Source organism: Palaemon carinicauda, chromosome 39, assembly GCF_036898095.1.
Source record: "Palaemon carinicauda isolate YSFRI2023 chromosome 39, ASM3689809v2, whole genome shotgun sequence".
NCBI lineage: Eukaryota > Metazoa > Arthropoda > Malacostraca > Decapoda > Palaemonidae > Palaemon > Palaemon carinicauda.
In genome coordinates, this window is record NC_090763.1 from 54880383 (window position 1) to 54897359 (window position 16977).

General features: G+C 34.3%; 1 protein-coding gene across 5 annotated transcripts in view; it reads left to right on the forward strand.

The window, feature by feature from the left end:
* The window catches only part of LOC137631202 (uncharacterized), a 314914-nt gene that overhangs the window by 253778 nt on the left and 44159 nt on the right, over positions 1 to 16977 (forward strand). For all 5 annotated transcript variants that reach the window (XM_068362944.1, XM_068362945.1, XM_068362947.1 and 2 more), the window contains 3 exons: positions 9357 to 9602; positions 12773 to 12976; positions 14420 to 14637. In XM_068362944.1, coding sequence (XP_068219045.1) covers positions 9357 to 9602; positions 12773 to 12976; positions 14420 to 14637 — 668 coding nt within the window. The remainder of the gene's footprint in view (positions 1 to 9356; positions 9603 to 12772; positions 12977 to 14419; positions 14638 to 16977) is intronic.

Consider the following 16977-nt stretch of genomic DNA (forward strand, 5'->3'; position numbering starts at 1 on the left):
TCAAATCCAATTTGATGGAGGTTGTTATATTGAATCCAATTAGATAGGGGTTGTTATATCATCCAATTAGATATGGGTTGTTATATCGAATCCAATTAGATATGGGTTGTTATATCATCCAATTAGATATGGGTTGTTATATCGAATCCAATTAGATATGAGTTGTTATATCAAATCCAATTAGATATGGGTTGTTATATCGAATCCAGTTATGGCCATATGGGTTGTATCCATGTACCAAAAATTGCTTCGGATATTATAGTTGTTAATATTCAATATAATTTCATTTTTACTGTCAATGATTTCAAGAGGAATTCTGTTTGGATATCCTTATCTGTTTCAATTCAGATGGAAATTCTAAGGAACCTTGGTCCTATCAGGATATGTTTTCTTATTTGTGTTAAGAAATTTTTGCTTTGTGTCTCTCCCTTTTTCTAAATAACTTTAAAACTTGAAAGGGAAAAATTTCTCTCTAAATTAGAATAAATTTCACGAGTCAAATTCAGTTATATATGAATTGAATTTTTCCTTCGTATGGTGATCTCTCTCTCTCTCTCTCTCTCTCTCTCTCTCTCTCTCTCTCTGAATCAATCGATGAAATAAAATAGAAGCTTGAAGTGAACAATGTCTTCCAAAAATAAAATAATTGTCAAGTAAGAGAGAAATACACCATCAAATAGTTCCGCTCAAACTCGTTAGTTTCTTTGGTCGCCGCAACCTCACCATCCTTGTGAGCTAAGGATGCGGGGTTTGGGGGAGCTTATACGTCTATCTGCTGAGTCATCAGCAGCTATTGTCTGTCCCTCCTTGGTCCTAGCTTGGGTGAAGAGGGTGCTTGGGTGCTGATCATATGTATATGGTCAGTCTCTGGGGCATTATTCTATTCGATTGGGCAATGTCACTGTCCCTTGTCTCTGCCATTCATAAGCTGCCTTTAAACCTTTTAAAATGAAAATAGAATTTTCCCTTTGTATTTTCAACTCTCTCTCTCTCTCTCTCTCTCTCTCTCTCTCTCTCTCTCTCTCTCTGCAGAAATCATATGTCCTGGTGTAGGAATTGTTACTCAGATAAAAACAACTACTCTCTCTCTCTCTCTCTCTCTCTCTCTCTCTCTCTCTCTCTCTCTCTCTCTCTCTCTCTCCTTTAAGCAATAAAACAGAACGGTCGAAAGGCCAATACTGTTCCGCCATCTCTTCAATTACTCGAATATCAGATGAATGATTCAGCACGGGACTAGCAATAACAAAAAACTAATCATCTTGCTGAATCGAACAGGGTTTCCATTCAAACCATTTCTCCAACCAATTCTAAGTGGAGTTTACGAAAAACAAACACAGCGCCATTCAATTTAGTTTCAACCAATTCTAGTCCATGTTTGGACTGCCAGAATGCCATCATTCAGCAAATATTCAACACATTTCTACTGTTTTCACAAAATATTCAACACATTTCTACTGTTTTCACAAAATATTCACCACATTTCTACTGTTTTCACAAAATATTCAACACATTTTTACTGTTTCCACAAAATATTCAACACATTTCTACTGTTTTCACAAAATATTCAACACATTTCTACTGTTTTCACAAAATATTCAACACATTTCTACTGTTTTCACAAAATATTCAACACATTTCTACTGTTTTCACAAAATATTCAACACATTTCTACTGTTTTCACAAAATCTTAGTATATTTCTATTATTATTATTATTATTATTATTACTAACCAAGCTACAACCCTAATTGGAAAAGCAAGATACTATAAGCCCAAGGGCTCCAACAGGGAAAAATAGTCCAGTGAGGAAAGGAAATAAGGAAATAAATAAATGATGAAGAATTCAACAAATATTCAACACGTTTCTACTGTTTTCACAAAATCCTAGTATATTTCTATTATTATTATTATTATTATTATTATTATTATTAGCCAAGCTACAACCCTCGTTGGAAAAGCAAGATGCTATAAGCCCAAGGGCTCCAACAGGGAAAAATAGCTCAGTGAGGAAAGGAAATAAGGAAATACATAAATGATGAAGAATTTCTAATAATTTTGATGGAAAGCAATTTAGTTCAATCAATCTTCAGTCAGCTACTTACATATTAACGCCTCTTAATCAATTTTAAATAATTGTAAAATAATTATTTGGATCCTTTATACATAGAATAAAAGCTGAAAGATAACTGGATTTCGTCCATGAACGGATAACAAAATGCTGTGTAATATTACGTCTTTTATTCGAGGCTTCGCTTTTGTTTGTCCATGAATACCCCCATATTGTGCGCGTTCCTACCTGAACAAAAGAAAGGGAAATTATTCGTGAGGAAGTGTTCAGATTTTCTCCAAGTTTGAAAAGGAAGTGGTTTTAATTCGCTTTTCTAAGAGCGAAGTTTAGATTTATTGCGAGAATTTACTTTATTTAGAATCTTTAGATCTTTTGATCACCATCTCTGTTTATCTATCCATGTTTAAAGGTTTAAAGGCCGGCTATGAATGGTAGAGGCAATGCACAGTGACAATGTCCTAGCGGGACAATGCCCTGGAGACTGACCATATATGCATGTGATCAGCGCCCAAGCCCCCTCTCCAACCAAACTAGGACCAGGGCTGGCCAGGCCATGGCTGCTAATGATTCAGCCGGTAGACCTGAAGTCTCCTCTAACCCCACATCCTTTGCTCACAAGGATGGTGAGGTTGCAGACACTACAAGAAACTATCGAACTTGAGCAGCTCTCGAACCCAAGTCCGGCAGAACTCCAAGCAGGGACGTTTCCAATAGACCACCACAACCCTTACATATACACGTACTCATATAAGCTTTACTTGGCTAGAATCTACGAACGGGAAACGAATCAGCTTCTTTACTGATAAAATCATAAATGCTCATACCGAAACGGGTTGTTAGTACCTGGTAATTAATCAACTACGTTGATCCAGTCAGAGGTGAAGGGTGTATAAGGTTGGCCACCATAACCAAAGGAATATACTCTGTAGCCACGTCATGAAGGACATAAGAAGTATACTTGATTAAAACTTGTTCACATTTTTAGGGTAAGAGTACCTAAAGCTAGTCTTTTAGAGCTGACGCTAATTATCAGCAGCCGATATCCCTGAAGCTTTTATCTTGCTTTTGATTGGCCGATTCAACTGAGCAGCGCGAGCGTCCGCCAATCAATATTAATTTTGACGGCATCGACTGTGGATATTAACCGTCAGTTTGAAAAATGCAATAAGAAAGTATAGTTATTAAAAAAGTGATTATTTTATTTTCATTTTTACTTTTAAAATCATCTCAATCTCAAATCAATAAAACAATAAATGCAAGTACTTTCGTAACAAGCATCATGTGACCATTCCATCACCCAATTTGTAGCCATCTTACTGGCTGACAGGTAGCTACGAAGTGAAATCCTAAACTTGATTATATTCCTTGTTAATAAAGGTATCCCTTTCAGAATGGGGCTACCTTAACTTGGTGAGGGGTTTTGTGTATCACCATGATCAACAAAGCTTTACTAGTCATGGCCACCCATACAAGGTTGGTTTGCTATGAGCGATCAGACAAAAGTCTCCCTACATCACCAATCCGCAGTGGTCAGCGTGGTGATGAAAACGCCCAAACCCCAGATATGACCAAGGATATGTCTGAGGACTTTGTCCTGCAGTGAGCTAGAAATGGCCTCATATGTTGTTGCTGTTGTTAATAAAGCTACATGACCCCACAGTTCAGATGAATTTGTAGTAAATCCATCTACGTAAAAACTACAATCCATTATTGCAAACATATTTCGCCTCACACGACGTCTTTTCTCCCTCCAGTTGTTGTTGTGTCCTATCGATTTATTCTATTCCCAGGAATAGAAATAACCAGAAAAAACCATTCCCTATTCCCATCTGACATTCCTGGTATTGTAGATAATACTCCACTCCCCTTCTGTCGTATGGAATCCTCTTGTTTTCAAAGAGGAAGGAAAACAGACAAGCTAACGACATCCCCTTTATAACTCGATGCACTTCCACCCCAGGGTTGCCAGGTTTTCGAAATTAGAAAAGGCCAACTTATAATCAACAGAAGCTTTAAAAGGCCAGATATATAGTATTTAAGGCCAACCAATTATAATAAGACCAAACTTAGGGTTTTTGGCATGAAAAAAGACAAACTTGAGGTTTTTTAGCCTAAAAAAGGCCAAACTGGTAAACCTGTTCCACCCGTCTCCTCTTTTGACCTTCCAGAAGGGTTATGTCTGACGCTTCTTTTCTCTCTCTCTGCTCTGTTCAGTTCCTTCGAATATGGATTCAAGCTTAGATAGATTATTGGATTACCTCGTTGTTACTTCTCACCTTCCGTTATTAGAATCCATTACCTTATATGTTTGAAGCAAGGTCCTTCATTTTGGATTTTTTGCTTGGTTGTCGCAATGTTGATCATATTATTATTTTTATTATTATTATTATTATTATTATTATTATTATTATTATTATTATTATTATTATTAGTTTTAGAAATGCATATTTATAAGCTGACATCAGAATACCTAAATCTAAGAAAATGAACGACCATGATGGCCATATTTGTATGCTTCTTTAAGCTAGAGTCCCAATAAAGGTTAAAACAACAGTATGGTTTAATGTAGATAAACTACACAGTGTAATTAGGACTTTGTGGTGATTACATCTTGGACGTGTTGAAGTTTACTAAAGGGAAACGTCTCTGCTTGGGGATCAGCTGAACAGGAGATCAAGACCCTCTCAAACTCGATAGTTTCTTGTGGTGTCTGCAACCTCACCATCCTTGGGGAAGCTTATAGGTCTACTTGGTGAGTCACCAGCAGCCATTGCCTTGCTATCCTAGGTCCTCGCTTGGGTGGAGAAGGGTGTTGTCGCTGATCATATATATATATATATATATATATATATATATATATATATATATATATATATATATATATATGTATGTATGTATATATATATGTATATATATATATATATTTATATATATATACACACACACATATATATATATATATATATATATATATATATATATATATATATATATATATAAATGGTAAGTCTCTTCGGTATTGTCTTGCTAGGGCATTGTCACTGTCCCTTGTCTCTGCCATTCATGAGTTGCATTTAAAGCCTTTAAATCTTTGGGTTACTGGAGACTATTCTGATTAAGTTTAACATCCTTGTCAAAGAGACCATACATTTAAACACGCTACCATATAAGCAAACGCGACTGTGCATTCAATCATTTATTTATTTCCGCATTTCCTTTCCTCACTTAGCTATTTTTCCCTGTTGGAGCCCTTGGGCTTATAGCATCTTGCTTTTCCAACTAGGGTTGTAGTTTGACTTGTAATAATAATAATAATAACAACACATTTGTATTCAACAAAGATAGAGGATATTCTTCAATTTAGAAGTTCAAGTTTTAAGTAATATTCCTTTTTAGATCATACTCAAAACTATTGGATATATAAAATATGCAATGACTATTGTACCTCTTCCTTGAAAAATTAAGTTGATATTTACTCTTTTTATTTCATTCTACTTACGATTCCTCAAGTGATTTATGTTGCTGTGCTTTCTTATGTTTGACTGATAGTTAAAATCTAATTCTAATACTTGCAGACTACCTGTATTATCTAGGCGGAAAATTTATTTCATATATTAGACCTTAATGATATTTTTTTTATTGTTCAGAAGTAGATGAACATCAAAGTTTCTTTTTTAACTTGAATTTTATCGAGGTTATCGATAACTGTCGTCCCTGACTCGTTCCTTTTCTAGTCTTTCCTACACTTTTATAATTATTATTATTACTTGCTAAGCTACAACCCTAGTTTGAACAACAGGATGCCATAAGGTCAGGGGCTCCAACAGGGAAAATAGCTCAGTGAGGAAAGGAAAAGGAAAAATAGAATTTTTAAGAAGAGTAATCCTACTTCCTTCTTTTATATTATTATTATTACTTGCTAAGCTACAACCCTAGTTTAAAAAAGCAGGATGCTATAAGCCCAAGGGCTCTAACAGGGAAAATAGCCCAGTGAGGAAAGGAAACAAGGAAAAATAAAATATTTTCAGAACAGTAACATTAAAATAAATATTTCCTATATAAACTATAAAAACTTTAACGAATATAAGGATATTATTTGCTGTAAAATTGGCCGTTTCATTAATAGCAAACTTTATAAATAAACAAAAATGAAGCAGAGTGAGGTGAATGGAGAGAAAACCAAACGATGCTCTTCGTTTGCTATGAAAAGATCCCCCCCCCACCTTTTTTTTTTCTCACTTCCGAGGAGAGCTCAGAACGCCTTTCTCCCGAGAGAATTTTACAAGACCATAAAAGGCGATTTGTTTTATTTTCGCCTCCTTCTTCGTCATCATTGTCTTCACCTTCTTCTTCTTTTTCCTCTTCTGCTTCTTCTTCTTCTTCTTCTTCTTGCTTTTCATGACGGAATTCTTTTTCATCTTCTTGCTTTTCATGTCGATTTTCTTCCTCTTCTTCTTGCTTTTCAAGACGAAATTCTTTTTCTTCTTCTTCTTTTTATTCTTCTTCTTCTTCTTCTTCTTCTTGCTTTTCAAGACGAAATTCTTCTTCTTCTTCTTCTTCTTCTTCTTCTTGCTTTTCAAGACGAAATTCATCTTCTTCTTCTTCTTCTTATTGCTTTTCAAGACGAAATTCTTCTTCTTCTTCTTCTTCTTCTTCTTCTTTTTGCTTTTCAAGACGAAATAATTCTTTTTCTTCTTCTTCTTCTTCTTCTTCTTCTTCTTTCTTGCTATTCATGACGAAATATTGAACCATCGTCCGCCGTATCCTTTTCTTCCGAAAGAATAATGTTTTTGTTTTTCCCAGTTGCCTAACATCAGTCTGGTGAAAACACCATTCGAAGTCAGAAGGTGTGTTTTCTCAAAATGTAGGTTACCAAATACGTTCATTGTTTTCATGACAGCGAGCGAATCCTCATGCTATTAATTGGAAGACACAGGCCTACGTGGCCAAGGACTATGAAGCGCGAAGTAGGAGATGATGAATGGAGAAGTATTGATTTAAAAGCTCAAGACAGAGATGACTAGCGAAATCTAACCGAGGCTCTTTGCGTCAATGGGCGTAGGAGGAGATGATGATGATGATGATGATGATGATTTTATTATCCAAAAATTGAAGAGGAAATTCAAAGACTGTTATCGATTATTTGATTAATTTATTAAGCATAGAATTTTATCAATTCAATTGACATCGTTCAGTGATTTCATGTAATCACTGATCCATATTTTTAGGGATTACATTTAGTCATTAACGGTCACATTGATTACACGTATTCACTGAAAAGTTCAGTGATTTCATGAAATCACTGATTACATCTTTTCACTGTAACATACATACATATATATTTTTATATATATATATATATATATATATATATATATATATATATATATATATATATATATATATGTATATATATATATATATACATTATATATATATATTATATATATGTATATATATTATATATACATGTATATATATGTATATATACTATATATATATTATATATATGTATATATATACACTCGTGTATATATATATATATATATACATATATATGTATACATATGTGTGTTTCTCCGGTCGCACTCATCGTCCTTTGGGTAGGGGGAGTTGGAGTAGTCATACCCTGGTGAAAGGGGGTTGCGTGTGCGAGTGTATGCATACATATCTAAATATTTAACCATGATTTTTGACGGGTCGCATACACTAGTGTAAAAAAAATACTTCAGTAAGAAAGAAAGAAAAGAATCAGCCTAAGAAAGAGTAATATAAAGATTTATAGTTTCCTGTAATATACTTTTCATCCGCTCCATTAAGGCTTTTCTGACTTAGCTGTCCTACTTCTTCAACTTCTTCATATCTAATTAACCTAAAATGTGACCGAATATTATTATTATTATTATTATTATTATTATTATTACTAGCCAAGCTACAACCCTAGTTGGAAAAGCAAGATGCTTTAAGCCCAAGGGCTCCACTAGGGAAAAATAGCTCAGTGAGGAAAGGAAATAAGGAAATAAATAAAGCTTACATGCCTCCTTAAAGTAATTTATGATAACAGACGGATAACTAATTCTCTTTAGTTTTTTTTTTTTTTTTTTCATATATCATTTGGACATTATTTTCTTAGGATGCTTTCTTGTAGGTTAATGGCCATTTTGGTTTGTACGATGTAAACGTCTATATACTTTGATCATTAATATTTATGATGATAATAATAAAGATTATAGCAACGACAACAACAACAACAACAATACTACTACTACTACTACTACTACTACTGATAATAATAATAATAATAATAATAATAATAATAATAATAATAATAATAATAAGCACCATAGAGTTAATAGCAAAAAAAAAAAAAAAAAAAAAAACTATCAAGATAAACCCTTACAATGTGTTGATATTTAGGACGCCAAAATAAAAGAAGAAAAATGACCGAAGAACAAATTAACCTTAACAACTGAATAATGAATTAACCTTCCATTATCAGAGGCATTATAACAATAACGTATTTTAGATGAGGAAAAAAAGAGTGAAAGACGAGTGAAGGCAGTAAGCTAAGTAAATCACACTTTATATTACTCTTATTAATACTTAATTTTCCAAACAATAACTATATCATCATCATCATCATCATCATCTCTTAGCCCTATTGACGCAAATGGCCATGATTAGATTTCGCCAGTTGTCTCTGTCTTGAGCCTTTAAATAAATGCTTCTCCGTTCATCATCTCCTACTTCACGCTTCGTAGTCCTCAGCCATATAGACCTGGGTCTTCCATCTCTTCTAGTGCGTTGTGGAGCCCAGTTGAAAGTTTGGAGAACTAATCTCTCTTAGGGAATGCGAAGAGCATGCCCAAACCATCTCCACTCGAGTAATCTCTATCATAACTTACAATCTAATAATTTGTCTTATTTATTTATCGTAATTTAGTTACTGTTCCTAAAAGATTTTATTTTAATTTTCCATTACTCCTTGTGTAGTTTATTTATTTCCTTATTTCCTTTCCTCACTGGGCTATTTTTCCCTGTTGGAGCCCTTGGGCATAATTATACCATCCTGCTTTTCCAACTAGGATTGTAGCTTATTTAATAATAATAATAATAATAATAATAATAATAATAATAATAATGGTAATGATGATAATGGTAATAATAATAATGATAAATGATAATGACAATAATAATATTAAAAATCATAATAATAATAATAATAATAATAATAATAATAATAATAATAATAATAATAATAATAATAATAATACTCTATCTTATCTGCAGGTGAAGTGTCCCACCTGCACGCGTGTGACGGAAGCGAAGTCGGCGGACAAGCTTCCTGATAACACCCAGCTCTGCACGATCCTTCTCAACATGTCCTCTCTGAATCTGCACGAGGCTGGAGTCACGCCCAACCGGGACAACTGCCCCGCCCACTCGGCTAGGATCAACTTCTGGTGCGACTCCTGCAGGATGCCCCTCTGCCGCGACTGCACCGTCTTGGCCCATAGGGAGACGCAAGGACATAAGGTAGGACGTTGCTCTCTGTAGTGTTGAGGTGCCCTTCAGCGAATATTTTAAGGATTATTTTTTTTTTTTTTTTTTTTTTTTTTAAACAGGATCCTTACATCAATGTGTCATGTTTTTTTACGATAACTCCAGTTTTAGAGGAGTTTATGAGGAAAAGGAATTTCCCATTAATGTAAGGTACAGTTGGCTTCATAGGAAGTCGCTCTTTGTACAGCGGATTTTTTTTTTCTTTTTTTTTCCGAAAACAGGATCCTTAAATCAAAGTGTCATGATTTTTTACGATAAATCCGGTTTTAGAGGATTTTGTGAGGGAAAAGGAAATTCCCATTAATGTAAGGTACAGTTGGCTTCATAAATTCCGGTACACCTCACGGGAAGCTAAGGAGACTTCTGATCACCATACAATGTTGCAGTTAATACTGTGTTTAGCAAAAGAGAATCTGTTCGTAACGCTGCATGTAAAACAAAGTGATTGAGCTAGTAAACGCAAGATCAAAAGTATGTATATTAATTTTACGAAGTGATGTTAAACAAATACCCATATTTTTCTATACAGCTTTCCGTGAAGTGTATTGGAATTAATGAAGCCAACTGTACAGATTCCCTTTTACGGAATTTTGATTCTACGTAGTTGTTAGAAATGTATGAAGAATTTCGCTCTTCGTCTGTGAATGGAAATAGCTGTTTTTCGAAGTCATTTTAAAAGAGCCTTTCATTATATTGTTATGATTTGTTAAGAAAAGGGAATTCTCTTTATAAAATAAGAGTTCCCTTTTTTTATTAGGATGATTGTGTTCCAAGATCATTGAATACAAGATTGGTGTAATCTTAAATAATGAGAGTTTCTGGATAATTGAATAAAGATCCATTTCTGCTGGAAATGTCAGTCACAATACCATGCCGAAGGCAATAATTTTAGGACATTTTTTTCAAAAATTCATGACTTCAAAGGCAATTTCTTTCAAGGGAGTCTTTTTCCAAAGTATGATACGTACAACCATGAATTTCTGTATATCATTTTTTTCTAGTGGGATTTGCAAGCCTATAAAGCAGAGGATATTTTTCAAGGATGTTATAAGATATAGATTTATCTGCCTTCACAGTCCCTCATCGAGTTTCCATATCTCAGAAGAATGAATCGGGGTTTAATCGAAAAATTCTTTCATTTTGAAATGCTTTAAGTTATATGGTAATTTAATGGATATTCATACTTGTCAGGAGCATAGTATATGTCTACAAGTAACCAAGTGACGATTTACATAAACATAATCAAGACACACAACCTTGAGATAAGGACTCTCTTGGTCAGGGTTGTTACCAATATGGATTATAGAATAGAAATTCTCTTTGTCAAAAGTGTAAACCAGTGATGATCTGCAATGAACTTAAAAGATTGTATAATTTTATTTTGTTTGTATAGGACATAGGAAAAAGTTCATTGATACATTTAAACGAAAACTCTCCTAATGTCTGTTTTTCCTTTTAATTCCACATATTAGTCCATTTTCAAAAGATTAATGAGTTCTTTATATTAATGAGTTCTTTATAACAACTTATACCTTGTCAGATGTTTATTGATACAGACTACAGAAGTAGCTTTGTATATTTTGAGCTATCTTTTGTCTGTTCATTGATACAGGCAACAGAAGTACATGTTATAATTTGAGCTATCTTTTGTCTGTTTATTGATACAGGAAACAGAAGTACATGTTATAATTTGAGCTATCTTTTGTCTGTTCATTGAGACAGACCATAGAAATAGCTTTGTATATTTTGAGCTGTCTTTTGTCTATTCATTGATACAGACTACAGAAGTAACTATATTTTGAGCTGTAACTTTGTATAGTTTAAGCTATATTTTGTCTGTTCATTGATACAGATAACAGAAGTAGCATGTTATAATTTGAGCTATCTTTCGTCGGTTCATTGATACAGGTAACAGAAGTAACATGTTATAATTTGAGCTATCTTTTGTCGGTTCATTGATACAGGTAACAGAAGTAACATGTTATAATTTGAGCTATCTTTTGTCGGTTCATTGATACAGGCAACAGAAGTAACATGTTATAATTTGAGCTATCTTTTGTCGGTTCATTGATACAGGTAACAGAAGTAACATGTTATAATTTGAGCTATCTTTTGTCGGTTCATTGATACAGGCAACAGAAGTAACATGTTATAATTTGAGCTATCTTTTGTCTGTTCATTGATACAGGTAACAGAAGTAGCATGTTATAATTTGAGCTATCTTTCGTCGGTTCATTGATACAGGCAACAGAAGTAACATGTTATAATTTGAGCTATCTTTTGTCGGTTCATTGATACAGGCAACAGAAGTAACATGTTATAATTTGAGCTATCTTTTGTCGGTTCATTGATACAGGTAACAGAAGTAACATGTTATAATTTGAGCTATCTTTTGTCGGTTCATTGATACAGGCAACAGAAGTAACATGTTATAATTTGAGCTATCTTTTGTCTGTTCATTGATACAGGTAACAGAAGTAGCATGTTATAATTTGAGCTATCTTTCGTCGGTTCATTGATACAGGCAACAGAAGTAACATGTTATAATTTGAGCTATCTTTTGTCGGTTCATTGATACAGGCAACAGAAGTAACATGTTATAATTTGAGCTATCTTTTGTCGGTTCATTGATACAGGTAACAGAAGTAACATGTTATAATTTGAGCTATCTTTTGTCGGTTCATTGATACAGGCAACAGAAGTAACATGTTATAATTTGAGCTATCTTTTGTCTGTTCATTGATACAGGTAACAGAAGTAACATGTTATAATTTGAGCTATCTTTTGTCGGTTCATTGATACAGACTACAGAAGTAGCTTGTATATTTTGTGCTGTCTTTTGTCTGTTCATTGATACAGAATACAGAAGTAACTTTGTATATTTTGACCTATCTTTTGTCTGTTCATTGATACAGACTATAGAAGTAGCTTTGTATATTTTAAGCTATCTTTTGTCTGTTCATTGATACAGATCACAGAAATAACTTTGTATATTTTGAGCTATCTTTTGTCTGTTCATTGATACAGACTACAAAAGTAGTTTTGTAAATTTTGAGCTATATTTAGTCTGTTTATGAATGCAGGTAATATAAATAACATGGTATAATTTGAGCTATTTTCTGTCTGCAACCCTTGTCTCCCAGGTGCGAGACCACGACCAAGCCGTGGCTGTCTTGCGAGCAGAGGTGAGGTCCTCTGTGAACGAAGCGCGCAGTCTCCTCCAGGAGACCAGGAGGCTAAGACATGACCAGAGGAAGTACCTCCTCAGGCAGCTGGATGCCGCCAGAGCCTACGAGAAGCAGTTGAAGGCTGACCTGAAGAGCCTCGACAGCGACAAGAAGGACGAGGTAGGGAAAGTTACAGTTTAGACCACGTCAAATACCCTTATCTCATAGTCTCTAGTTTTTTTTTTTTTTTTTTTTTTTTTATAAACAGGTTAAAAAAAAAAAGGTAAACAATGAGTGGACTTTAAACAGGCATCAACATAAAGTTACTCTGATCTATATTACTGCCAGTTGTTTTCTGTATTAATGGAAAAAATATATGATTTTTTATTTTATTGGTATAAAGGCTTTGATCTTGTTTTGAGTCTGGCTTCAAACGACTCAGAAATTGGTTTTTCATTGTCCTTGAAATACTGCGATCCAATTTATCTATATTTAAAACCACTTTTTTTTTTATATAAAATATGGTTGCGAACACTTTACCCCCTATATATATATATATATATATATATATATATATATATATATATATATATATATATGCATATATATTTATTTATATATATACATATATATATGTATGTATATATATACTGTATGTATATATATACTGTATATATATATATATATATATATATATATATATATACATATATATATATATATATATATATATATATATATATATATATATATATATATATATGTATATATATATGTTTAGATTACTAATAAAAGACGTTCTTTTTATCATCAAAATCCATTTCCAACTTTGTCTTATAAAAAATAATTGAAATTATCGCAACAGAATTTCATTTCATAAATGTCACCCTTCTTACTGCCAAAAATCCTTTTTGATCAATTTCCCCTACGATGCATCATAAAGAAAAACTTGATTCCTCTGAACGCCCCCAATCAGAAAAGCCCATCATATGAAGTAGAAATCATATCGGACAACTCCCTCAAGTATAGTTAGCATTATTACCATCCATTTACCATTATCAGTGTTTTTATCACTGTCATTTGCCATATTGAAGATCCAACACATCATTCCTTTAAATGTCATTCTCATTAGCTCAGTGACTACTGTCCTCTTGGTAATGGTAGAAGAGACTCCTTAACTATGGTAAGAAGCCCTTCTAGGAGAAGGACACTTCAAAATCAAATTATTGTTCTCTAGTTTTGGGTAGTGCCTTAGCCTCTGTACCATGGTCTTCCACTGTCTTGTTTAGAGTTCTCTTGCTTGAGGGTACACTCCGGCATACTATTCTACCTTATTTTTCTTTCTCTTGTTTTGTTAAAGTTTTTATAGTTTATATAGGAAATGTTTATTTTGATATTGGTCCTGTTCTTCAAATATTTTATATTTCCTTGTTTCCTTTCCTCACTGGGCTAATTTCCTTGTTGGGGCCCCTGGGCTAATAGCATCCTGCTTTTCCGGTTGTAGCTTAGCAAGTAGTAGTAATAATAATAATAATAATAATAATAATAATAATAATAATAATAATAATAATAATAATAATTCACTTTCATCATCAGCCTTTATATCTTCCTCTCCCTGAGCAGGCTCGCGGCTTGGACCGCATCGAGAACGAATGCGAACAGGAGACATCTCTGGTGGGACTGCACGAGAGCACCCAAAGGGCTGGCTCTATCGTGGCTAGGTTGGCCCAGGACTTGACCACAGCTAAAGCCGTCCTCGCCGATTCCTTCTTGACCCTGGGAAAGCTCAACAGGTCACAGGATGACCTCGACGCCATTGATATCAAATCGGCAGCTAGCGGGTAAGTTAGGCTTCTTCGAAAGAGAGAGTTTTCTCGGCCGCAGTCTTGACTTCATTTTTTAAGCATCTCTCATTTTTTACTTATAGTTTTATTATCGTTATTTTCAGTAGTAAAACTTCATTTACGATTCCAGGATTTAGTTTTCCCCTCACAGTATTATTGATGTTGTTTTAGACGACGTAATGGAATGATGTGTCAAAATACTAAATGGGGTTATGCTAGTTTTAATCTCTCTCTCTCTCTCTCTCTCTCTCTCTCTCTCTCTCTCTCTCTCTCTCTCTCTCTCTCTGTAAATTTAATCAGTAAGTGAATGAAAAGGTTTTAGTTTTTTAAAATACCAGAGACGGGATATATATATATATATATATATATATATATATATATATATATATATATGTACGTATCTAGTATGTATGTATATACTGCATATGGATAGAAAAGTATTATATAGGTATATATGTAGATATATGTTGAGAGTTAATGTGGGTAAGAGTAAGGTTATGAGATGTACGAGAAGGGAAGGTGGTGCAAGGTTGAATGTCATGTTGAATGGAGAGTTACTTGAGGAGGTGGATCAGTTTAAGTACTTGGGGTCTGTTGTTGCAGCAAATGGTGGAGTGGAAGCAGATGTACGTCAGAGAGTGAATGAAGGTTGCAAAGTGTTGGGGGCAGTTAAGGGAGTAGTAAAAAATAGAGGATTGGGCATGAATGTAAAGAGAGTTCTATATGAGAAAGTGATTGTACCAACTGTGATGTATGGATCGGAGTTGTGGGGAATGAAAGTGATGGAGAGACAGAAATTGAATGTGTTTGAGATGAAGTGTCTGAGGAGTATGGCTGGTGTATCTCGAGTAGATAGGGTTAGGAACGAAGTGGTGAGGGTGAGAACGGGTGTAAGAAATGAGTTAGCGGCTAGAGTGGATATGAATGTGTTGAGGTGGTTTGGCCATGTTGAGAGAATGGAAAATAGCTGTCTGCTAAAGAAGGTGATGAATGCAAGAGTTGATGGGAGAAGTACAAGAGGAAGGCCAAGGTTTGGGTGGATGGATGGTGTGAAGAAAGCTCTGGGTGATAGGAGGATAGATGTGAGAGAGGCAAGAGAGCGTGCTAGAAATAGGAATGAATGGCGAGCGATTGTGACGCAGTTCCGGTAGGCCCTGCTGCTTCCTCCGGTGCCTTAGATGACCGCGGAGGTAGCAGCAGTAGGGGACTCAGCAGTATGAAGCTTCATCTGTGGTGGAAATGTGGGAGGTTGGGCTGTGGCACCCTAGCAGTACCAGCTGAACTCGGCTGAGTCCCTGGTTAGGCTGGAGGAACGTAGAGAGTAGAGGTCCCCTTTTTGTTTTGTTTCTTGTTGTTGTCGGCTACCCCCCAAAATTGGGGGAAGTGCCTTTGGTATATGTATGTATGTATGTATGTAGATAAGAGCGTATGGATGTGTGCGTGTAGATATCCCTATTGCCTACGTAAATGGCTGCCCCCAACCAACTGAAAGGATGTCCACATTTGCACCTTTTCACGAGGAATTTGATGAAGTGCAATAGTCTGAAAGGTTGTCGTTTTCAAAGCCAATGTTTAATTGATATTTTTTTTTTTTTTTTTTGAGGAATTAGGGACGCAAATGTATTTAGAATTTATTTTTCATTATGAAGAAATATGTTTATACTACTGTATAAAGACAGATCCGTTAAAACTGGGAAATTTCTCCTGCTTTTACGAAGCAATTTTATTTTTACTCAGTAGTAATAGTGTCAGATCTATGATGTTAATATTTCGAACTATTTATAGCTTCTTTTCAGTATAGGCAAAGCCGGGCGGAATAATATGAATATATTAGTGTATGTGACAGCTATTGTCATTAACACACGCAACCTTCATATTTTCAAACGTTGACCAACAAATAGTTTTTAAATTCGAATTTATTCTATCGAGGGAACAAAGTACTAAGGAAAATTCTTTTTTATGGTGAGTGCTTTTCGCAGAGCCAGTTTGGAATTAAATCCTGCCAACAAAACAGTTAATTCTGATAGGCCTTCAAAGTTATAAATGCCATATAATGTAAATTTATCAGAAGAAAAAACAAAAATATATATCATTAAAGGTTTTCACTTCTACTTACAGCCGTAATAGTCTTAAAATGCGGGAGAAAATAAGTAATTCTCTGATCTGCTTCTATTTTCATTAACCGACTACAAAAAGGCGTATCTATTATCCTTCCTTCGCTAACACCATTAATAGCATAAACAGGAAAGATGTTGAAGATCAATGCATCAGTTTTATATTAATTTGAATTATTTATTTATTCTTTGTTGATAAAAATGATTACTTAATTTAAAGGGA